Here is a 24,555-nt window from a genome sequence, read left to right on the forward strand (position 1 = left end):
CCATGTTTAATACTGATTCAGATCAAATTAGTGAATTGTGTTAGCTCAGAATTGATTGATATTTTATGGGAAAAAATTAATTGCCTTTTGATAGGGCTGACAATTGTTGTGTCACCCATGGAATAACATGAACTTGTGTGAGATTCATAAGCTTGAAATAGTTTTGTGGCTGTCTATTTAAGTACTTCCACTGACACTGTTGATTGGAGAGAGAATTAGATAATGTGGTAAAATGGTGGTAAAATACTGTTAGAAGTCAATCACAGAAGACTTCCTTTTATTGCATATTTGTAGCTTTTGTGATCTAAACAGGAAAAGATCCTCCCCCCGTGGCCCCATCTGCTGTTCTAATGATGAAACTGGGCTATGCTTAACCCGCGTGAGGGTTTTAAATAGGCCAATGTGAGAGTCGTTTGGTTTTCTTTTTGGAAAAGCACAGATGCATTGGATCTGAGATCTGGACTGCAAGTAACAGTTTAAACAGTTCGTCTGCCAAATTGCCACAAACTGTCTCTGCATGCTGATGGTTGCATAGCAACCTGCTGAATGCTCATCCTTGGTAACTTATTTACATTCACATTAACATATAGGGCCCCCCCTCAGAAAAAGACATTGGGTCTGTTCAGATTTTGTTTTCATTACATTTTTTATGTGCTGGAACAGAACAAGTTCCTTATCTTAACGTAATATATATGCATATTTCCAGAGAAACAGGATCTATTGGACAGAGGTCCCTTATCAGCTGTGCAAGCGAAGAGCTTCTGAAGGTCTAGGAGGTGAAACCAGTTTATGTTAGAAAAAGAAGATGTTTAAATAGTAAGATTCATTCCAGAACTGAGCTACACTCTCGCAACTTTAGCACCCCTTGGAATGAATCTTATGATTTGAACATAATGATTTCAACATACCTGCACAGATGAAGCTGATAGAGAATCTTTATTTTAAATGTTCTGTTTCTTGGGAAACCTTGTGCACTACCTTGAACGTTTTCTTACCTCTAAATATATAGATGTAGATGTAATAATTCCTTCTCACATTTTAGAGAGTGTTGACAGAAATGATGAACTCTCTAGTCATTTGACTGTTTGTCTGACTTTATTCTGACATTTGAGGAATAATGTTTATCTGATGTCTGATGTCTGCAGCTGTGTCTGATCAGCAGAACATTGTGCGTGAGCTTCTTAGAGGCATGGCGGAATCCTTTTGCCTGCCTTTCCACAACAACGCAGGCTAGTGTCCTTGTATGAACCCTTTTCCACACGGCTCCTCGCCATGCAGATGTTCACCCCCCCAACCCCCACCCCACCCCACCCTGCCATTCTTTAACCCTGTAGATTTACCCTCCCAGTCATGACTGTCTTAAAGACTCAGATTGTTAGGTCTGTACTTTGCTGTGTCAGGTATGGCACCCCTGACAGCCCGGGTTAGTTTTCATGCCCAGCAGATGTTGCTTTTTGTGCCTCTGTGGCAGTTTGTATTTTGATGTTTGAGGTATAATGTTTATCTGTCATCAGGTGTAGGTGATCAGCCACATCCCTGTTTATTCAAGCTACAATGCTAACATTGCTAACAAGAAGTAAAGCTAACAGGCTGCAATTATCATGATGCAAATTACATGAAACCATCATTACACACAAAAACCTCTTTGTTCTGCTAATATCCTATAAGCGGTTGCCGTAGTTATAGATTATGAATTTTGCTTTGCTGTATTTTTTAAATGAAGGTTTCACTGTGGCATCATAAGAGTAGAAGCATAAATAGACCAAAAAACAAACAAACAAACAAAAAACTTTAGCCTGGCAAAAAAAACCCAAAAAAACCCCCACTATATCTCATAAGCTTCCACTTTGTGCTGGACCAGTGTCAGTCTGACACTCTGGAATAGAGAACTGTTTTTCTGACCATGTGAAAGCTGGATCAGTCAGCATGTGGGATAAAATAAAGCTCACACTCAGCGCGACTATTTCCACCCCCTCGGCAAGTAAGCGCCAGTATCTGCTCCAGTGTCCGTCATATCAATATTTGCCTTTTTGAAGTTATACAGAGACATTGTCTAACAAAAGGATTACCTTGAAGAGCTGTTACTGAGAGTTGGTCGGGCTGCAGGCGGGTCTACAGTCGCTCTGAACCCTTTTGTTCACTTGGACATTGACCATTGAAGCTTGGCAACCTTGTGGAAGCACACGTCAAAGGTGGAACATTTCTCTGCACTACTAATCAGCGCGTTGGCCTAGAGCGCCCACTGTGCGAGTATTTCAAGAGAGGAGTGAATGCGGTTTCTAAAAAAATACATGTGACTTTGGACTCTTAAACACCAGTGTCTGGACACAGTGGCTTGCTTTCGGATAAAACCATAATGAGCTCAGTCAGACAAACCTGACACGGAGCTTTAATTATGGAAAGGCTAATGAGAAGCCAAGCTATATATTACATCCACACGAGAAATGTGTGAAACACCCCGGATTAGGCTTTTGTTTCTGGATGTGCACTTGCACAAAAAAAGCCACAATTAACCCTTCCAGTTTTCATGTGTGCCCTTCAGGACTCATATAAACACTACAGGGGCTAATTCAACACTGTTGTTTTGGCTTAATGTTCAACATGGCTTAATCTTAATTCCTAAATCAGGTCTACTTTTGAAAGGAGATGAAACACTGAACTACTGTGTTGTTATATTAGATATGAAACTGATTAGTTAGCAGTGTCAGCAGCTGTTACTCAAAGTACAGCGACCTCAATAAGAACTGCTTAGAAGACAAAAGTGAACTCTTAACGAATAAGACCAAACAAATGGACTCTGATTGGTCTAGAATCTTTGACTCCTTCACTGTGTTGCACTCTTTACTCACATTACCATGAATGTTCACTGTTCTTCTAAGTCCACTCTGATCCCTGTGATATTCATTTGAAATCTTTTCAAATGTGTTCATGGCCAGTGTTTGGCATGCAGTGTGAGTTAAGTGTAGGAGTTTGATAACGCCAGTTTGACTTCTATTACTGGACCTGGGCCAATACCAGCGGGTCTCTCCATCACCGTGTCTCAATTACTTGGGTTGACTGTGGCATTCTCACTTAAGCCTTGAATGTTTATGTGTGTGTGTGTGTGTGTGGGGGGGGGGGGGGGGGTGAGCATTGCCCCCCCCCCCCCCCCCCCCCGCAGATATTAAACAGCTTTATGAGTTTCAAACCACGTCCACATGGCAATGTTAGCTTAATTTCAGTTATTTATTGCTTAAAACTTTTACATTTCTAACTAAATTTACTTTTAATATTTTTGTTGATTACCTTAGAAGCTTGTTTTATTAGCAGTTAGCCGTTAGGCGGTGGCAGCTAATCTCCCATTAACTTGGCCTGTTACTATGATTGATATATCATTTTGCATATTTTTTTATTTTGTGCATTTTTACATTTAATAAACCTATATTGATAAGAAAACTTATGGTGAATCATTTTCTGCTAAAAACCCCAAACAGCTGAACTTAGCAAAGCCAAATCTGCTAGCTCCTCAGCATCATGTCAGACCCCACTTCCTGTTAGCCGTGATCGTTCCCCCACGTAAGCCGAAGGCGTTTACGGCTTGAAAGATTCAACGCCGCTGCCAGTTTTGAAATCTTACCAAAAGCACGTTTGGCCACACAGCAAGTCTCAGGTGTTTTCATTTGAAGACATGCTCTGCTCTTCTCCTTTACCATCAGGGTCAGCTGCAAGCCTGTTCTGAGCCTGTACATGGTTTAAGTACACAGCTGTAATGTAGCGTTAACCACACTGCTAGCAGTAATATCCCACTAAATTAATTTAGCAGTTGCAGCTGATGACGATGCAGCTGATGGTTTTATATTTGCCTTAAAAAACGTATTTAATTGAATATTAAAGAAATCCCCCAAGTTTTTAGTTTTATTAACTCCAAAAATCTCTCACTGATTAATGTTTTCTTTTTGGAGAAAGTCCACAGATGTGTGATGCAGATGCGTGATGCACCAAACCCAATGAAAACAGACAAAACCTGGTCTTGTATGAAGAAGTCCTAAATATGCTCCAGGCAACTTGATGTGTAAATCGCACACATGGTTAGACTGAAAATAATGATAAGACAACTGAAATGACATCACTAAGGGATATGATGATTTTTACGGGGGGGTGTCAAGTTATTTTGTTTGTTTTACTGGGGGATTTGCATCTCATCGCATCTCCTTTGCATCTCCTCGCATCCTCGCTAATCAAGCCTTGAATATAGTTCTAGCTTTCAAAATATGTCTACAGACATGCCCACCCATTACAGACATGCCACCCATTACAGACCTGCCCACCCATTATAGACCTGCCACCCATTACAGACCTGCCCACCCATTACAGACATGCCCTCCCATTAAAGACATGCCACCCATTACAGACCTGCCCACCCATTACAGACATGCCCACCCATTATGTTTTATTGCCCCCCTCCAAAGCAGTCTAGAACTGGGGCTGCTACAGTGGCAGTATGTGGCATCTGACTGAATCATTACTACACCTGTGAGGAAGTATAATTGAGGAATTACAGACAACACAGTACAGCTTTACAGGTGGCAGTTATCAGGATCATATACAACCACTGCCTACTTTATTATTGTCATTTATTCATTAAAACACATGCAGATGTACAGAAACTATAGCCTGGGCAGGCAGCATGATGGCTTGGTAGTTGGAATATGTTTGCCTCTCAGTACTGTGGTCTTGGGGTGGAATTTGCATTTTCTCCCTGGGTCTCTATGGGTCTCCTCTGGGGTCTCTAGTTTCTTTCCACAGTCCAAAAACATGGAGGTTAGGTGAAATGTCTACCATAAAAAAATACCCTAAAATACCCTGGTGTGTGTGAGTGTGTGTCTGTGTTTGTGTGTGTGTGTGTGTGTGTGTGTGTGTGTGTGTGTGTGTGTGTGTGTATGTGTATGAATGATTGTATGCCTGCATGCCCAGTGATGGATGGAGCTCTGTTCTGGTTGTTATCCTCTCTCCTTCCTGTGCCTGATTCAGTCCCCCAGGGGTCTGTGGTTTCTGGTTGAGAGAATGCTGTGCGCAGCTGGCAGCTGCCTCTAACTGGTGAACTGACTGAAAGTAAAAGCACTGTATAGTGTGTCCTTAGGTGCAGAGATAGGTTCTGTATAAATGCAGCTTTTGTCTGCATATTTTGGGGTATCAGTCTCAACCCAGAGGTCACTCTGGCACATATGAAACCTCCTGCAGCAGTTTTGTGCCTGGTACACTTGTAAGAGTTCAGTAGTCAATAACATACCAGTTCAGAACCCAGTATCATACCAGTTCAGCTCCTAGTACCATGCTACTTTCTTGCCAGCGTCACTTACCATGTCCACATGTTCCTCCCAAATTGTCAAACCCATGTCAACAACATCTCTGTATACGTGTACAACTATGCCAATCCACAGTCGCTACACTACACAGCCGGGCTACAACCGAAGACAATCAGGGACTATCCTTTTAAATTGAGCCAACGCTTAGTATCATTGTGAAGTGGCCAGTGGTTATACATTGTACAAATAATATCCAGTGGTTTTGTGATCAGAAATTGACCGGTAATGAACAGGGTAGAGGGCAACATAAAAAATGGCAAGAGATTCTATATAGTGGGTATATATATGGTGGGTATATATATATATATATATAATGTGTTTATATAATGTAATATTATTTATAGTGGGTAATGTACTATAATACAAAAATGGGTGGTGTCTGTTGCTTGTATGTCACCTGTATGCAAGTGTTGCCCTTCACTAGAAGGAGACATGAATAAACTCTGCTGTTGTGATATCTGCTTGTTTCAGTGATATGTTTCAAATCTGGAAGCCAAACGATGATAACGTTAGCGAACAGCCTGTAGTTAAAAAACACCCAGGTATTCAGCACACTATATATCAATAAGATCATGCAAATGTATGACCTTGGAATGCCATTGCAACAATGTACATTAGGTTCAATTGCCTACTTTATCATAGATTTGTGTCCAGTGCAATATGCCACCACTATGGAGGGAGACATTTTAGTAAGACTGATTATTATGAAAACAATGCCTGCTTAATACCACCAGTTATGCTCATAATTTGTAGCAGCAATTCAACAATGACATTAATCTCTTGATGCTGTTGCTAAGTTAAGCTCTCAGATAAACCGATAAAAGAGCTTCATCATGATATTCATTTCCTATGTGCCATCAATGGGTTACGAATAAAGGTTTTGATTACTGATTAGAGGGACCCATCAAAGTGATGTTTTATCTTTAAATGAATGTTTTCTGCCACATCCAATTTGCTTTTTGTCTTTTCATATGCACTGACGATTGTTTTGGCCTCTTGTAAGATGCACTGCACATTATTTTGTGCAAACAAAGTAATAAATTCTTTGTCAGTATGACATGCTCTGGGGAACCCCCTGCAGACAGGAAAAGAATATCATCTCATTTAAAGGAACAAGAAAGATTAATAGGTTTTGAATTTGTGTAAAGAATGAATGCTCCTTATTTTGTTATCTGTCATTTCTTGAATGAGATGCAGTTTGTAATTTATATCTTACATGGGTGTTAAAATGGGGAAAATATCCAGAGCAAAGTAAAGGGTACAGTACAGTATGAATTTATTGTTTCTTTTATTTTTATCTGACTACATGGCAACAGTTTCATCTGTGGAGGTCTGTGGAGTTCTGTGGTGTACTGTGGAGTTCTATGGAGTTCGGTTCAGGGCTGGGTTTCCCCAAAGCATCATAAAACAAAGATCACCTTTAACTGGTAGAGCGAGTATTACACCGAACACCCTCTCTCTCATGTAAGATGACCTTAATGAGAAAAAAGGGCCCCAATGTTGTGATGTGAGGGGTATAAACTGGGTGGCCATCATATTGATAACACACTTCTCTCGAAAAAGTAAAAGTCATAGAAGAGGCTGTGTCACAGAGTCTGGGTAATGAATTACCGCTGCAAGACAAAGTCACAGTGGGTCAGCGTCAGCTGCTTTCTTAGTAGATCAGATAATGTGCAAATGGACCCCGCAGGGCTTTGCCAGGCTGGTCACCCTTCAGCTCCCGCAGTCTACGAGGAAGTGCGGCGTCCTCTCGTTAGCTTGAAAAGCCACGGCAGACAAATTACATAGCAAGCTTTAATAATTGCAAGACAGTGAAGCGGAAGGAGAGCAGGAAGGCAGTCTGAAAAGGACAGACATCCATCTGAACATGATAACGTCTTCACTGTGCAGCCAAGATCATAAGAAGCAAAGCTGGTCATGTTCTGATGGATGCCTCCTGCTGTGTACACCCCCCAGCTGGAAACTCCAGAACTTAAACCTTCTCATTTTTAATTTGTCAAAAGCTGTCACTAATTTAAAATTTTCAGTTAGCCCACAAATTCATACATGGAAATGTGTTTAACACCTATATTATAAGAAACATCCTATCATCAACTCACTGTGCATATTACGTACAGCTGTCTTATAGTTGCATTTTATAGAATGTGACTGTAACTCCTCTGTTTCCATGGACAATTTATCAGCCGCCCGCTGCATTACTAGACTGGTAGACTGGTCAGTTTGTGAACACAGGAGCACTGCAGACTGGATATTATCTGGATGACGGACCAACACTTCAATGACCCGTTGACAGTGCTCTGCCACTAAGAAAAGTCAGAAAATGACTGTTGAGAAATAGTTGCATATGTACAATGCAACTATTTCAGTCAGTTATATATATTCAGTCAGTTACTGTTCCACTACAGCTGATGGTATATTGGGATGTCGATGGTGTGTGTGCTATACTCAGGAGCCTTTCTGTTAGGACAGGATATGTCCAGTTTCTAGCAACAGTGCTAGTGCTCTTTCCAAACTGAATTCATTTCTTCAGCAAATAGCACTAAAAAGACTTGTGAGATTTTCAACATGGGGATGGTATTGTCCTAAATCTGTGAGAGGAAAATCTGTGATTGTAGATGTGGTGTGAGTCCTCAGTTCAACCTGAATATGTGGCACCAGAAGGGAAACATCCCCCACATAGGAAGGGATTTGTTCCAGCAGCTCAGCTGGTGCAAGGTGAACGTGCCTGCCAGGCCAAGGATGACACCTGTGACCAGACATTGTCAGGTTTCCTGCACGTCTGGGATCAGTGTTATGACTAGCAGGTGCTCAGGGAAGCATGCACGGCCTGTCGGAGGGTGCTGGCTCTCTCTGGCTCCTTAGGTCAGCACTGGGGCTCGTAACCTGGTGGAACATACCTGTATCTCCAGCTCATACATGTGGGGAGGGGGAAGTTCCACAGGTCATGACCTCTAATTCAGTGATTTACTAGATGGAACAAGAAGCATGACCCCTTCTTGACCCAGGTTAGCCGCTGTATGTAACATATGGTGCGCAGTGGTTTTTTTCCTTTTTTTTTTTTCTGAGATTTGTGTTCATAATTTTCCCAGAGTGATTGTAACATCAAAAATAAGGAACACAAACAAAAAACTAGAGAAATACCAAGGGCTGAAAGAAGAGCTAGAAAAGATGGATGGTGAAGGTGACTGTGGTTTTCATGGTAATCTCTCTCTCTCTCTCTCTCTATATAAATATGTTTGTTTCATTATTGATGAAAAAGGAAAAGGGAATTCCCTCTGCCCATTCTAGTAGTTGAATTAGGGTACCTCCTGTCATCACTGCCATGAAGCAGTATGCAAAATTCAGATATTCAGATATTACATTCTACAGGTCAAGAGGTGAATGCACAAGGTATTCATCTAAAAATCAGAAGCCCTTTCACATAAAATGACCTCAAAGTGAAATATTTTTCCTTATTAGTTTTAATAGACACAAAATAATGTTTAACAGAAAATACAGTGTTCTACACTCGTCAAAGGAATTTGAGTTCAGAGCAGTTTGAGATCAGGCGCGTTAGAGGCTCATACCAAACGGACTTGCATGACTGCCTTTCATTTCATCATCTAATCCAGACAGATTTTGAGCCAGTGCAGTGACAAAGCCCTCAGCCAGCAGCCTGTCTTATGTGTGACATTAACGTCCAAATTTCATATTTGTGGTGAAAAGATGCTTTGAGAAGGAGGACGACTTTGGCTGTGCTTGTGCTTTCCTCAGTGATTCTTCTATTCATGCTGAAAGGCCACATGTCCTGGCCAAGGAGCACAGCCTGTTTCCTGTCACAGTGCTTCCATGACTGTTCCCATAAGTGCAGGTTCATGTCTTCTCCATAAGTCCAGGCTCATGTCTTCTCCATAAGTGCAAGTTCAGATCTTCTCCATAAGGGCAGTTTCAGATCTTCTCCATAAGGGCAGTTTCAGATCTTCTCCATTCTCCCTAAAGTGGCGAAACCTTTACAGGAATCAGGTAGGTGCTTGCTGGTATAATTTTGTGCATCCAAGCATAGTCATATGGTCCACCATGCTCTGGGGAGCTGAAATAGAGCTCAGACAATGAACAGGACAGGCAGTTTCAGCTACCTCCTCTTTGCTCCTCCTCACCTTATGCTCTAAATCCCCATGTGTGTGGGGGGGGGGGGGAACCTCGCCTAACCCTAACCCTTACCTCACACCAGGTCTAAACGTTTATGGGCTTCCACACAGCACCGTCCCACAGTGTACCACTGAAATGCGAACACGACTAGATTGTGGGTCATAGACAGCAGTTTTAGCTACAACTCACTACTGTGGCACACTTGGGCCTAGTCTTAAAATTATGAACAGGCCAGTCTTGAACTGATCCCATTCAAGATCTGTTAGTGCACATTATTTTAGGAATAAGAAAGTGCAACGTGCCCTCAAAAAAACCTCTCACTGCTCACCTGCAGTGATTCACACCATAGCAACAGCTGGTTTTCCCTGTGATGATGAGGAGGCAGAGCAGGATGTGGGGACAAGTTGAGTAAAATAGAGACATACGTTTATTAGCACATGCAACAAAGAAGACGTAGCTTGCAGGCTATCGGGGTTAAACATTAACATCCATGACTAGACAAGAGACTTATTTGCGCACGATAATGACACAGAACAAGGATCAGGTGAGAAACACAAGAGGGCGTGGCCATGCAAGCACACACACACACAAACACACACACACACACACACGAAGACTTCGAGGGGGAGAGGCCATATCGTGACATTCCCAAGTAATGTACACCAGAAGAGCTGATGTGTTAACTGATGTGTAATTGAAGTGCAAAATCAAATGGACACGTGTCACTCTACACATCTTTTTGTCCGAGAGGAAGTGGACTTGACTGCAGAAGACTGATAACCAGATCTGGTCCTTTTGTGCTCTGTCCTGCACCTCATATTGTCCTGTCAGCTCTTCAAGAGATAAAGCTGCCAGCCATCAGCCGATGACAGAAATCTAATAAGTGTCTTAGGCACTGAAGGTGGTTGGCAGGTGGAGATGGGGAAAGGGGGACAGTTTGATGGATCACTCCACTCTGAGTGCTATTATCACCACAGTTTATATACCTATATTTCATTTTCCTTTTTTCACATTGAAGCATGCTGCTTTGTTGTGTTTACCTGCGGAGTATTGCTAACGGGAGGACAGCATGCGGGTGGATGATTAAAGTGGCGTTGCCGAGGACAGCGTTTCCTGTTTCATCTTCGGCTGGCTGAGCGCTAAGAGGGCCCAAGAGCCTGTTCCAACAAAAAGGGCAGCTGGCTTTTGGGGTGGGCTTGCAGCATTCTGCAGTCTAGTCCATTGACAACATCATATAACTGAAGGATTTTTAGTTTTTAGCCTGATATGTGTCCTCGATGAGTCAGCAGGGGTAATGGGGACAACAGTGTCGTGGTTTTGTCTCCACAGGAAGTAGCCTTGCTGGTGATTAGTGAGAATCTTGTTGCCAGTCCGTAGTCTCTGTCTGAGGAATCAATGTATTTTTCCAGTTTTATTATCATCAGTTTGTGACAGGAGTCCGTAAATAAATATTTTCCTTTATCTGAGCCCCCCCCCCCAACCGCCCAGCCTGTGCTGATGGCAGCTAGACTAATGAAAGGGCACTTTTATTTGGATGTGTTAACCCTGCGTGTCCCGATCTGCAGAGTGTCTGGTCTGTCATGCTTGATTTCACGGCCCGGTGTTCTGCAGCCACCTGAAGCGTTGTGTCCTCTGCTTGCTTTCAGATGGTAAGGTGGAGGTGACCAAGGAGGGCATGAAACTGTGCACCATGGGACCGGCCAAGGTGTTCGGCGAGCTGGCGATCCTCTACAACTGCACCAGGACCGCCACTGTTCAGAGTGAGTGACTGGCACACACACGCACACACAAACACACACACATACACACACATACACACACATGCACACACACACACCACCACTGTTCAGAGTGAGTGACTGGCACACACACACACACACACACCGCCACTGTTAAGAGGGAGTGACTGGCACACACACACACACACACACCGTCACAGTTCAGAGTGAGTGACTGGCACACACACACACACACACACACAGCCACTGCCACATTTCAGAATGAGTGACTGGCACACACACACACACACACACACACACACACACACACACACACACATACACACACACACATACACACACACAGCCACAGTTCAGAGTGAGAGACTGGCACACACATACCACCACAGTTCAGAGTGAGTGACACACAATGCCACAGTGAGTAATTAGTTTTTCTCAAGCCTTACGAATTCCTTCTGAGTAGCCCTGTAGGCGTGGCACCATTGAACTGTGCCAGCCTAAAGGGCATGGTATCATTCCTTGCAGGCTGTACTTTGAGCTACAGCTCAGAAAAGGTTCAACTTCAGAAAGAAGCACATATGCACACACACACACACACACACACACACACACAAACACACAGAAACATTGGAAACCCCCTACAACTACTTCATGAATACAGTTGATTCTGTCAAGAATGGGTAACCATGGAAACACACATTTTCTTTTGCTATTCTTTTGCTAATGTAGGTAGTGCAGCTACTCTCAAGAGTAACCATGGAAACACACACACACACACTCACACACACACACACACACACACACACACACACACACACACACACACACACACACACCACACACACACTCACATTGATAGACAAGCCTATTATAACAATATATAAACTGAAATGTTCCCCAGGACAATCTATGAGCAGAAGCAACTACTGAGCCAAATTTATTTCAGAAAGCAATAAATAGTGCGTATTTCCCAAAACATGAAGAAAACATAGTACTCATATATGTGGAAAGACTAATAAGACTAAGGGCTTTTCCTACTATTGCTTTCCATGTTTCAATCTTTGAAATGAGGAACCCACGGCCCTCAATTTGCCTGTAATATGTGATCAGCTGATTTGTATGCACTTTAGCCAAGAGATATAATTTACCAGCATTGTGGAAATCAATAATTAAAATTTACAATGGAAACCTTCCCCTCATTACACTAGACATAAACCCAACTCTTTTCGCCTTAGACAAAGATTAGAGCTTCTCCATTTTGTGTATTAATCTCCAGCCAGTTGTCTGTCAGATGCAACACTTATTTTTAACTATGGTCTGAAGGTAGAAATCGCCTGAACATGCACCTTAACTAGAGGAGGGGATCCTCCATCTTCCCAGGCGCTTCCTAATGGCCCGGAGCCAGTGCCCACTCCCGTCTGTTACAGGACCAGCGTTCCACCACTGGCAGGCAAATCTCATTGTTTTTGTGGTTCGGCTCACCGCTGCTAAGGCAAATGGAAATTCATTCTGTCTCTCTGCAAGTGTGTCTCTCTCGCTCCCTCTGTGCCACAGCTGTTACTTTATGGAAATGTGATCAAACAATTTTATGACCTGCTTGCGCAGAGTTGTTTTTGCATTTTAGAGAAATGTGGTCTTTTTGTGGTTGTTTGTTTTGTTTTTTTCTGAAAGTACTTGAAACACTGGAATGTGCACACTTTATATTCACATTTACACATGCTTTCAGTAAATCGTGAATCATGAACAAGTCTAAGGTGGAGAGAGAGATGGGGAAAGAGAGAGAGGGAGGCAGAGAGAAAGAGAGAAATGGAGACAAGCAGCATGACACAGACATAAAACTAGGTAAGATACAAGAGAAGAAGTGGCTGATGGGATTTTGTTTTGCAAGATTTGAACATTTGCCAGGTCTCTGAGCGCACCGTTTTGTAAAGAGGACACGGCTTTTTAAAGCACATGCAAATGAATCGTGTGGCTCTTGACAGATAAGTGTGCAAATGAAATATGTGCAGTAGAGAAGGGCCCTTATAATCTGAGAGGCATTATGATAACATACATAATTGCTAATAACACCTATACTATGTTCTACGTATGACAGTGTTAATGCTTTTGTTATCATCTGGTGCTGAGTGGTTTTGTTTCTGTGTTTCGTGTGGCTGTCAGCGTTCTTGCGTGCTCATCATGTTGTCTCTCTGATGACCGTAGGATGCTGACAAACCTCCTCTCACTTGAACAACAGTTTGGCAGCTTTGCTATTCAAGAGTGCTTGTAACAAAGGGGAACCTGCAGAAGTGACAGTGGAGATTAAGTACTGAAGGATCGGTCTCGCGTCTCGTAACTGGTGTTTACCTGAACGCACTCACCAGGCTAACTAACAGACCACCATTCAAGTGAAGTAGCAAATTAAGAGAGAGGGAGGGAAGGAGAGAACCTGGCTGTCTAGAGAGTGGTTACAGGATCATGTCTTCCACGTTGCCCTTGAGTTCCCCAGTTAGTCCAGGTTCTCTTGCCTCTGTGGGCTTAAGGACGCCCATTCAAAGCCACTGAACGGTGCAGGACCAGGAGCCATGCCTGCTTCTCTCTGATTTCCACCCTGCCACTCATTAGAGGTATTAGGAAGTGAAGTTTAGAGAGAAAGAGAGAGAGAGACTGAGAGACAGAAAGACACAGTAAGAGAGAGAAACAAACATACAGAGAGAGAGAGAGAGAGAGAGAGAGAGAGAGAGAGAGAGATAGAGAGAGAGAGAGACAGACAGACCAAGAGCGAGAAAGAGGCATCGGCAGCTGCTGGCATCCATTCACATATTAAGTGCTGCAAGTGCTTTGTTGCCATAGAGACCAGAGCATTTTGAAATTCTCAGGGGAGAAAGAATTCCCCCCCTACACACCCCAAAGTTCACACAGTGCCCTTGCATGGAGTAATTTTTTCCACCGTAAATATTATTTCAATAAAAGCCACCTTTTATTTTTTATTTTTATTATTTTTTATTTTTTAAACCATGGCTGTCAATCCAGAAAGAATGTTGAGTTTTGCCTTTCAGATGCAAAGTAATTTAAGAGAGAACAGAGGGTTTATCTGGACAAGGGAAAGCTCTCCACTGTAGCCTCGTCATCTCTTCTGGAGTGTGTCGGTGTCACGGAACGCCCCCCCCACGAGTCATGTGGTACCGCCTGCCACGTGCAGGGGGGTTCACCATAGTTTGTAGCCACACCGTCCGTGATGTTAAGTGTTTGTCTTTCTAGTTAAACCCCTGCCTGTGTGTGCCTCTTCGTTGGTCATTGTTACTGTTATTGTGTTATTGTATATGTGTAGCCATTGTTAGCATTCGATGTCGTTGTTCCTGTCAACATTGTTCGTCGTTATGTGTGAGTACCACAAGTGTCATCAATGTTTTGTGTCATTAAACGTCCCAGTAAATCGAAGGAATGTGTGTGTCCTGTTCCGCGCCCTGCAGCAGTCGGGCAGCCATCACAGTCTGCTTGCTGAGTGCCTCTCCTTGTATTCACCCTCAAACCAACCCGTTCCCTGTGGCATTATTACAACTGTAATATCAAGCGCTGTTGAAATGATTTGCCTCTTCATTCCAAAGCCAGTTCATGGTCTACCTAAAACCTCTGCCGTGTTTTTGTTTTACATCATTGTAGTGGATCAAAAGGACCATAGCATGAATCTGCTGGTCTCCATCCTCATCGTAACACTGATGTCCCAGGCATGCGGTCTCTCCAGGTCTCTCCAGTGACCCTGACATTAAGCTTTTTCCTGCTCTGCTCTTGTGCAACACAAGCTTTTAAGAGTTTTTCTCTCTGAATTCATCTGTAGCTGGCTTGTTTGATTTTTTAGGTATCCTGTTTCTATCTCAAATTGGCAATTTCCTGTATATTCTTTTACTATGAATCTGCACGAGGAACCAGGGATTCCCTCACAAAACAGACCACTGTCCTGTTGGATAATGTGTTTTCATCATATTCCCCATCGACAGCTTTGGTAACCATCTTCCTCACTGCAAAGTCTTAGTGTCGATATTGTCTAGTTTGAAATGTGGCCAATAAAGCTGACTCACCTAAAATTGCTTTTGATCTGAGATTCCAGGCTGTCCAGAGGCTAACATGGGATGTCCTTTTCCATCAGAAATGCAACATCAGAATCTCCTAAAACAAGCCTGTCACTGCCAAAGGAAAAGGCAGGGGAGATCTCTGTGTTCGGCATGTGATAGGATCCACCTGTTTCCTAATGAGTGTTAAGGCATCACTGGCCACAGGTACAGGGGGTGTGGCACATGCATGGTACAGGTGGTGTGGCACATGCCACCCTGCACTTCATTGGCTGTGTTGGACCGCCTCCAGGGTGGGGGTTTTGTTGGGCTTGATTTAAGTCATCATGTCCTGATCCTGGCCCTGCACATCAGGAAATGAAAGCCACCTCCCCCATCCTGACACAAATGTGAATGGAATCGGCATGAAGGTCTGCAGCTCACAGGGAACACGCCTGTCACACCCTTACCTCACGAAGGCTCTGAGGGAGGAATTCAGCAAATGAGCTTGTTACTGAAGTAAACAATAACAACAACAAAAACAACAACAAAACACAAGCCTTTTTGGGCTGGGATGTCTCCAATTGGCTTTTCAGCTAAGCTCTCGGTCTGAAGGCTCTCTCTCTGTGTCCTCTTGAGTGGTAAACGCAGTTTAAGCAGGCTATGCAGAATGAGGCGCAGGTGCTCCAAATTTCAGTAATTTACTGAATTGCCCCGAAAGCACCTCCACCCTGCAGATGATGCTAAGCCACACCCCTGCTGCCTCGACACCCCTCCTCCCTGTCGTCAGAGGAGATAAAGTAGTCCCACACATCACAGGTGAGGCGCTGCAGACGGCCTTACATGGCTATGACGTGGACAGCGTCATTAACCACACGTTATTTTTTCCTTCAAATAGAAACAACCTAATGAGACTCCAAAGTAGTTACCAGAGACAAAGCACATTCTGAACTGTGTCTCAGAATAATTACTGTTTTCCTGCAGAACACACATGCTTGTATGTATGTGTTGTAACATTGCTTCCCCTCTGTGCAAACAGCCAGCTGTCTCTGTGTAACTGAGACTGATGGTAGACCTGGCGGCGTTCACGCCTTGATGGTTCAGAGGTCTAGTTGTGCCCTTGTTAGGTACGCGTGGAGTAGCAACTGCTGACAGCACTGTGGTAATTTCACCTTCTACGTGCCCCATGTCGTCAGGCGCTGCCAGCTACTGCTGATCTGCTCTCCCGCAGATCGGACGCGTTGCCTGCGTTACGGTGCCTGACGCTCCTTTAGGTCAGCTCGCTGGGCAGACAGTCCTGTATGGTGGAAGCCGCACTGGCTCATTTACGTCACCTCGTCTGCCTGCAACAAACAGCAGACCAGCTTTGCTTCCCCAGGCCGCGGCAAGCGTAAACACAGCCAACTGGAGCCCAGCTGTGAGGGCCTACACAGGGAAAACAGAGCACTCAAACAGAGTGAGTGGCAGTCAGAGCATGCTGGGGGGTTGGGGGGGTTGAGGTGGGGTAAGGATTTGGGAGGTTAGGACTGGGAACGTTTTTAAGAGCTCAGTGAAGGGTGTACCTCTCAGAGACTCTCAGACACAGATGCCTCGCGCTGGGAAAAGCTCCTGTCTCCATCTCGCCTTCCACCTGCATTGGGCATATGGTAAAGTACATTCTTTCTACATTCCTTGTGGGCTGCCTGCGTCATGGAGAGAACTCTTGAGTAAACTTGTTCTTGTGTTTGTTAAGCAGCGGTGCTGTCTTTTATGGCAGGGAGAAGTGCAATCACATTTTACCAAATAGATTAAACCGAGAGCTTTTGGGTAACATTGATCACGATCTGTTTACTTGCTGTCACCGTCACTAATGGTCCGCATTCCCCATCTATATGCTTGGACAGGAGATGGGATTCTCGCTCTCTACACCAGACACAAAGTCCATAAGTTATGCTTCAGCACATGGATTACAGATGGAGCCATTAGTGATGTCAGCTCATTATTGTTAAATCAACAGATTTACACCAAGAGAAAACAGGAACAAACAGGTCAAACAGTGATTGTGGACATAACTCCATTTTCTTTTCCATGTAGGGAAAGCTAGCATGCTTACTTTAAGATTGGTCTTGAAGGCGATATTTTCTGGGTGCAGTTTATGTCTCTGGTTGCAAACATCTCCTAGAAATATGGCCAGCTTTGCATTTTGTCATCCAGTATTGTGGGAGGATTAATTACCTGCGATGTAACAGAATAATTCATACTTCTGTCTCTGTAGCCACCCAGTTCTCTTCATTCTAAAATCAATGCGGCTAATAAATGACACATTCAGGTCTAGTCAGTATTAATGTATTTGGCAAACCTGATATCTATGGAGGAAGATAACGTGTAACTGAGAGCAGCCTGCTATAATGCGCTGGATATCCTGCTACTTCAGAAACTTCACATTTGGTGCAGACTGTGGTTTTGAAGTGTCTCAGGTCTGTGCAGACAGGTCTTCCAGCACAGACTGTTGTGATGGTTTAGTGCCGGTCAGTTTTGATAATTATTAACCACCCCTGCAACAAGTGCAAACACTTGTTTGAAACATCGCCTGCAACTGTTGTTATGGGTAGAATAATTCAAAAGGAGAGAGAGCAGGGGAGTCTTTCCTCTTCTTGTAGAAGCTGTTTTACAGTGGAGCGGGACGCAGACAAGAAGCTGCCGTGCACGAGCAGGAACGCTGGTGCTGAACGCGTGTGGCATTCCTATGATGCTATTCATAAACAGCCGTAAACAACCTTGACAGATGCAGGAGTGTTTGTCACTAGGCATGAGGCTCTGAGAATGGCATGCTCTCTCGTGAGTGCACCATTGTTCAGGCCCATTGCAGATATGGTTGGGTGGGTGTCATTTGAGGTCTTAACTCTGTACTCGACACTTTTCATGTGGTAATTGTGATTCAGCCGGTGGTGCTGAGTGGATGGTTTTTCTGAAGACAGCCCAAGGGCCTCGTCATGGCCTGACTGTTAATAACATTTGACAGACTTCTTCCTGTTTGCAAATTGCATTAATATGTCAAAATCATAATGTCTATATGTTCTGGTCTGGTTTGTATGATACTGAACACCTTTGCTCTATAAGGACAATTTTGTGCAAGAGTGAGGAAAAGTGTTTTATTTTAAAAATATTAACTTACCTTTTTTTCCTTAAATTTCTCTGCACTCACTTATAGGCCCTGTTTGACATGAATTTTCTTTTGAAACTTGATAGAATACCTTGGGTATGTTTTTATAATTAAAATTGAGAAATATTCTCAATTTTCTTGCACATCGCTATGATACTTGTGTTAAAAAACAACTCGTTGTCAGAGAACTTGTTTCTAAGAAACTTTGACTGGTGGTGTAGAACTATTGTGCAAGATGACCCACCAAAAAATTGAAACCTGTAATTTTTAATATGTGGACTAAGAGCACATGCCATTAATGAAAATTATTAATTAAAACCTGGAGACCATGAACAGTGGCTTGGTCTTCTCTGTAGGCATTGATGAAGTGAGTTTTCCAGAGTAATTGATTCTATAAAAATGAATCGATACGTTTCTCCAAGTACCAAGCCAGAGGTCAAAAGAGCTGTGCTTGTGTACGACCTGACTGCGTATTCTCCATCCTCACGTTCCAGGTCAGAGGGCCTGTTTTGCACATCTGCACACGCATGCACATATGACTCTCACAGACACGTGTGTGTTTAAAGCTCCATGCATGATTTACAGCAGCTCTGCCAGCTAGAGGTGTTCTGCTTCACAGCACCTGACCTTTGGAATGTCTTTGATCTTTGTGCATCCACGCCGTGTGCCCTCAAGGCCTGCTCAGCCTACCCTCGCTGCTGTTCAGTGAATCACCTTTATCCTTTTAAACTAACCACAGTACTGTAGCACCAGGGTCTGATTTTGTGATTTCTGCATTGAGCTGCATCTCGACAGGCCTTTCTCATGTCTACTAGTGGTTTAATAACATCTCTCTTTTTGAGAGCCCATTGAACGAAGCCAACCGGAGGTACAGAAAACCCCCTTATGTGTCAATTAGTTGCCATGGTAACCTGTATGCTGTTGTTTGGACTGGGAGAGATAAGAGTTTTCCCTTTGATGGGATGGAGACATAGCTCAGTCTGATTATAACACATAGTCTATTTCTCACTCATTCATGAGTAACAACACAGATGTGACCTCCATTGCTAGTAGACTTTGACTCTCTACTCATTGGGAAGCAGAATATGATGGCCTGGAGCCAAAGGTTTTGTCTGGACCTTGGTGCTGGGAAGAGATCAGGGTAGTAGAATGGCACCATTTTACAGCATAAACACTCAAATCACAAGGGAATGGAGTCACCTGAAGGTTGCAGGTCAGGAGCTTCTACAGAAGTGCTGCTGGCCGGGGGAGTAGCACCTTGGATTGGGCCACTCTGGGAGAGAGCGAATTTACAGGGTGTCTTGGAGTAAAAGCAGTTTTTGAACTTATGCGTCCCCCTTGTTCTTTGGGGAGGTTACCTTGGAGCTGCAGTCTGATTACATCACAGCAATCTGTGCCTTTGGATGTCTGGTCTGTACTCTGTAGTGTGCAGTCAAGCTTCCCTCAGGTTCATTCTTTACTTTGCTTTCAACTGTGTTAGTGCCAATCTGGCAACCTAAACTGATGTTAACTGATGTTAACTCACTTCTCACTCTGGTGTAAATTCATGGAGGTGGAGGGCTGTGCGTGACAAAGTGATCTGGCGAGGGGTGAAATAGCAGGGTTCCGACGTGCCACCCCAACGGCTCCTCTGCTGTCTTCATCTTCCCAGGAGACGTTCCCATTTCCCATCTGCTACCATTCATCCTCAGCAGTCTTCTGCAAAATATATTGTATTATGAGATGATAATTTGTTGTCAAGAATAATAGAAGGATCCTCACATTTTTTTGTCCAAATCACAGGATTCTCCCCTCACACTGCCAGGATGTAGACGTCTCTGCTCATCACCCGTGTCACTTGGCATTCAACTGCTGCGTTTCACGCGCTGCTAAATATATCACACCGTTAGTTCCCACTTGTGCTGCAGGGAGCCTCAAATGAGAGCAGCTTGCGTTTCAGGAGGGAAAACCTCATTGGACCTCTGTGGAGCTCACACACACTTAGAAGTTTGGGGGTATAATTTAGGCGAGAAAGAAATAAAAACGTAATAAAAAAGACTACCAGGCACTAACTTGTATTATCACTATCAGCCACCTATATATCTGAATATGAATGAGAATGAATATGAATAGAAAGGACAGACAAGCACTCCAAAGGGTAGTGCGTTCAGCAGAGCGCATTATTCACACGGAACTTCCTGACCTGCAGACCATCTACTACAAGCGGTGCCAGACCAAGGCCAGGAGGATTGTAAAGAGGAGCGTCTTCCTACAGGCCATTCAGGCCCTGAATCAGGGAAACTGATAAACTGTGGGGACCACCACCACCATGTAACATAACTGTAAATATGTCATTTACAAGATAGAACTGTACATTCTGTACATTGTGTACATACATATATACACAACCATATACATTGTACATTGTGTATATAAACATAATATACATATATTGTACATACATTGTTAATATATTTTTGTACATATATAGAATATATATATTTCTCTATGTACCCCTGTTTTCTTTTTCCTCAGTTTGGACAGAGCACTCTCAACCATTTCACTACGAGTTATACTGTGTATGACTATGTATGTGACAAATAAACCAAACTTGAAACTTGAAACTTGAAATGAAAGCAACAGCAGAGACGTTTCCTAAACATATAATGCATTATGAATGGCAAAGCAAAGGATACCTGTTGAACGTCTGGCCCAAAGTGCTGAAGGAGAGGGTGAGCTTGTGGGTCTCAGTCCGTATTACCTACCTGAGCTTCTGACCAACCAAATGGCTTTTATGATCTTTTTAGGGGGAGAATATATATATATATATATATATATATATATATATATATATATATATATATATATATATATATATATATATATATATATCAAGCCTCACTTTGCAAAAAACAGGAAAATATAAAAAATAAAAATATAAAAAAACCTATTTTTGCTCCAATTTTGAGAACTTTTAAAATTAATATTTACTTTTGTTGAGTGTTTTTATTACTAATTAGTTTTAGAAATTTAAATGTAACATTTGTTCACTTATTTATTTTTACAGGGAATAGTCCACTGAGACCAAAGTCTCGCTTCCATTAGATCACAGTAAAACAAAATTAACACATAAAAGCTAAAATGAAGCTAAAATGAAATGAATAATAAATTGAGTGTAAATATGAAAAAAAAAAACAACTTAAAACCAAAAATTAGACAGAACCTTTATAGGATATACAACAAATAAAACAGACAGTCCTAATAAACACTAACAATACTGCTCTCAGTGGGATGGTCATTTAAAAGTACTTTAACCTGATTAAGAGATGACAGATATTTTATGGCACTGTAGAATATTCACTTTAGTCAAAGCATTCCGACCCACATTATTTCTGGATAATGGGCCACTAAACTGTAAAACAGACCATCTTCACAGACAGTGCTCCTCAAGGAGCAGTGCTGCTTCCTTTCACCATTCCTCTCATTCGACTGATCAATGGTATGTCATCGTGTATTGCGGTCTGCATATACCCAAAAACACCATATCAGAGGATATTTTTGGTAGTATTCAGGTAAATGGGACTATGTTTCTGTACCATAAGTCAGGTTACCAGTTTCTCAGTACATTTTACAGGACACCGCTTCATTTTGCTCTATGTGCAGCCGCTCTTGAGTGATAGCTTTAATCTAGCATGAGTATTTTCAGATCCTCGTCTCTCTTCTAATTGCAAAATCACAAGAATCAGTTGTGGTTAAACCTTAGGAACAAGATGCATTCTACAATACTACTAATAATGGCCTCTTAATACCTTCCCAGATTGACTCATTTGAAATCTTTGTTTTATACATGTGGTGATAAGCCTCGCTTGCAGCCCTCCAAATCTGAAGTGAAAGCCCAACTGCTGCGGAATGTGTCTTTTGTTCTTTGTTCATCTCTGGTCATCACAATGTACAAACACAGATTCAGTGATGCTTGATCCATTAGTGCATTTCAGCTCCATGAAAACTGTATCAAGAGATAAAAACACAAACATTTAAAATCTTGTACACATTCATCATACTACAAATGTGAATAAATATAAAGAGTAGTTAACATCAAATTACACAATTTATTGAATATGTTACCCAAATTACCAAACTGAGTAAACATAATGAATTAAAAACACCACTCCTCATTCCGCTCACCAAGGAATGTAAAGTACAGTATGATATTCCCTTCTTCTGTTGTATTAAAATATGCAAAATTAGGCTTGAATGACAAATTTGTACAAGAGTAACCTTCGCCAGATAAAATCATGATGACCAAGGCTACATCCAAAGAGTGAAACCCACCAGCCACTTTAAGTTCCTCTGTGAACAATCTATGGTAGCATGCAAGGAACAAAATTCATTATGAGATTGCACCAGGCAACATGCCACTTCTGTCGAGATATTCAGAAGGTAGTCCTTCTTCCATTCCACTCCAGAATTACTCAATCAAATATTCAACACAACACTACTGTGGTGTACTGTATATATTCTCTCATAAATTTTCCAGGTGGTGGAAGAGCAACCTGTGACTTCATTAAATTTAGATGATTAGGTGTTATAGGCACAAGCGAGTTGGGATCATCTATTCCATCTACAATCAGTGGACAGTTATTCATGGATACACAAAATATTGTCCTAAGGAAAGCCCTTAAGTCTACCTAGACTTTGAGCCAACATAGTATTCGGTACATTCTGAAAGGTCCATATTTGATGCTCCCAAACGTCATCTGCATTACATGCTGTGGGGGCACTGAAGATGAATCCACACCGCTTCTTAGCCAAGAATGCTCCCAAAGCTTTGTTATACTGTTTAAGTTCTTCCCTGAATTCATTCCTAGTGCCTACAAAGTTCTGTGGAATGGACTGTTTTGGACCGTTTCTTATTAAGAGGAGTCACAATGTGCACGTGTTGATATTTACTTGATTTTATTCTCAAATGTTCACATTGGGATGTTAGATGATCTATCCATAAATTTGTGAATGACTGTGTGTCTGCATATCCAGTGATGGATGGCAATCTCTGCTGGGTGTTATCCTCTCTCCCCTTCCTGTGTCTGATGCAGTACTACAGGGAGCTGTGGCTTCCAGATGAGAGCATTCGGCCTCTCTGCTGTATATTGCCTGGATTTAAAAGCAGTGTTTTGATTGTAAAGTGCCCTTGGCTACTAAAAAAGGTGCTTATGTGTAACCTCATATTATAAAAATCCATGTGGATCATACAAGGAGGATCCATGTGGATCATACAATATGATTGAATGGATGCGCTGATGTGTGTCTAAAAGCTATCACCCTCTGTTAACCACTGAATGCCAAGTGCAGGTAAAGTCTGGATTATGGTCAAGGCATTTGATACTTGTCACTGTTTTGGAAGAATCCACATCATAACCTTTTCCTGTGCTTCAACAGGAAGGATAGGATTACCTTTGGTTTCCGTGATTAAAGGAACTAAATTGCTGTTGATGTAGAAACTGTTCTCAACAAATATTGATAATCTGCTTTGTGTTGCTATGTTGGGAATTTTAGACCAAAATTAGCACACCCTAGAGAAGAGGCTACACAAAAAGGTGAAGTGCTATCTGGCATTGCTTAGGCTCCATATCAAAGCCTCCATCTACCCACTATACAAACCTAAGATAGTTGTGTGGTTCAGAGATGATGCAATGAACATCCTTTCAGTGTTGGAGATGATGGTCACACCTTCTTTTTTAAAAAGGCAGAGGACTCCTACTAAAGAATTAATCAGATCAGGGACCATCAACAGACATGACTCATTCAGTGAGAAGTTGTAAAATTTACCTGCACAAAGACAACTCTGAACTTGTCAGGTTTCCTTGGATGTTATACACCAGACTGAAGTACAGGGCAGTGGAAGCTCAGTGGTTAAGGTACTTTACTATTAGTCAGAAGGTTTCTGATTCAAGCCCCACCACTGCCAATTTGCTGCTGTTGGGCCCCTGAGCAAGCTCCTTAACCCTCAAATTGCTTGTAATTGTAAGTCTCTTTTGGATAAAAGTGTCAGGTAAATGTATCTACCAAACAGTCTCTCTGACAGATGTCACTGCATTGCCCCTGTTAATAATAGTCTTCATGAAACCTTTATATTGCTTATGATACTGTTGATTGGCCTTCAGTCTCCTCTTAATGTATTGCAGGTGGACAATATC

The 24,555-nt window shown here is 42.5% G+C and overlaps 1 protein-coding gene across 3 annotated transcripts in view; it reads left to right on the forward strand.

The window, feature by feature from the left end:
* Positions 1 to 24,555, forward strand: part of prkg1b (protein kinase cGMP-dependent 1b) — an 82,537-nt gene that overhangs the window by 10,232 nt on the left and 47,750 nt on the right. For all 3 annotated transcript variants that reach the window (XR_003410579.3, XM_027009434.3, XM_027009432.3), the window contains exon 3: positions 11,120 to 11,233. Coding sequence is in view for 2 of the 3 variants with exons in the window: in XM_027009434.3 (XP_026865235.2) it covers positions 11,120 to 11,233 (114 nt within the window). In the remaining variant the exon portion in view is untranslated. The remainder of the gene's footprint in view (positions 1 to 11,119; positions 11,234 to 24,555) is intronic.

This window comes from Electrophorus electricus, chromosome 15 (assembly GCF_041902795.1).
Source record: "Electrophorus electricus isolate QZ-2024a chromosome 15, ASM4190279v1, whole genome shotgun sequence".
In the NCBI taxonomy this organism is placed as follows: Eukaryota; Metazoa; Chordata; class Actinopteri; order Gymnotiformes; family Gymnotidae; genus Electrophorus; species Electrophorus electricus.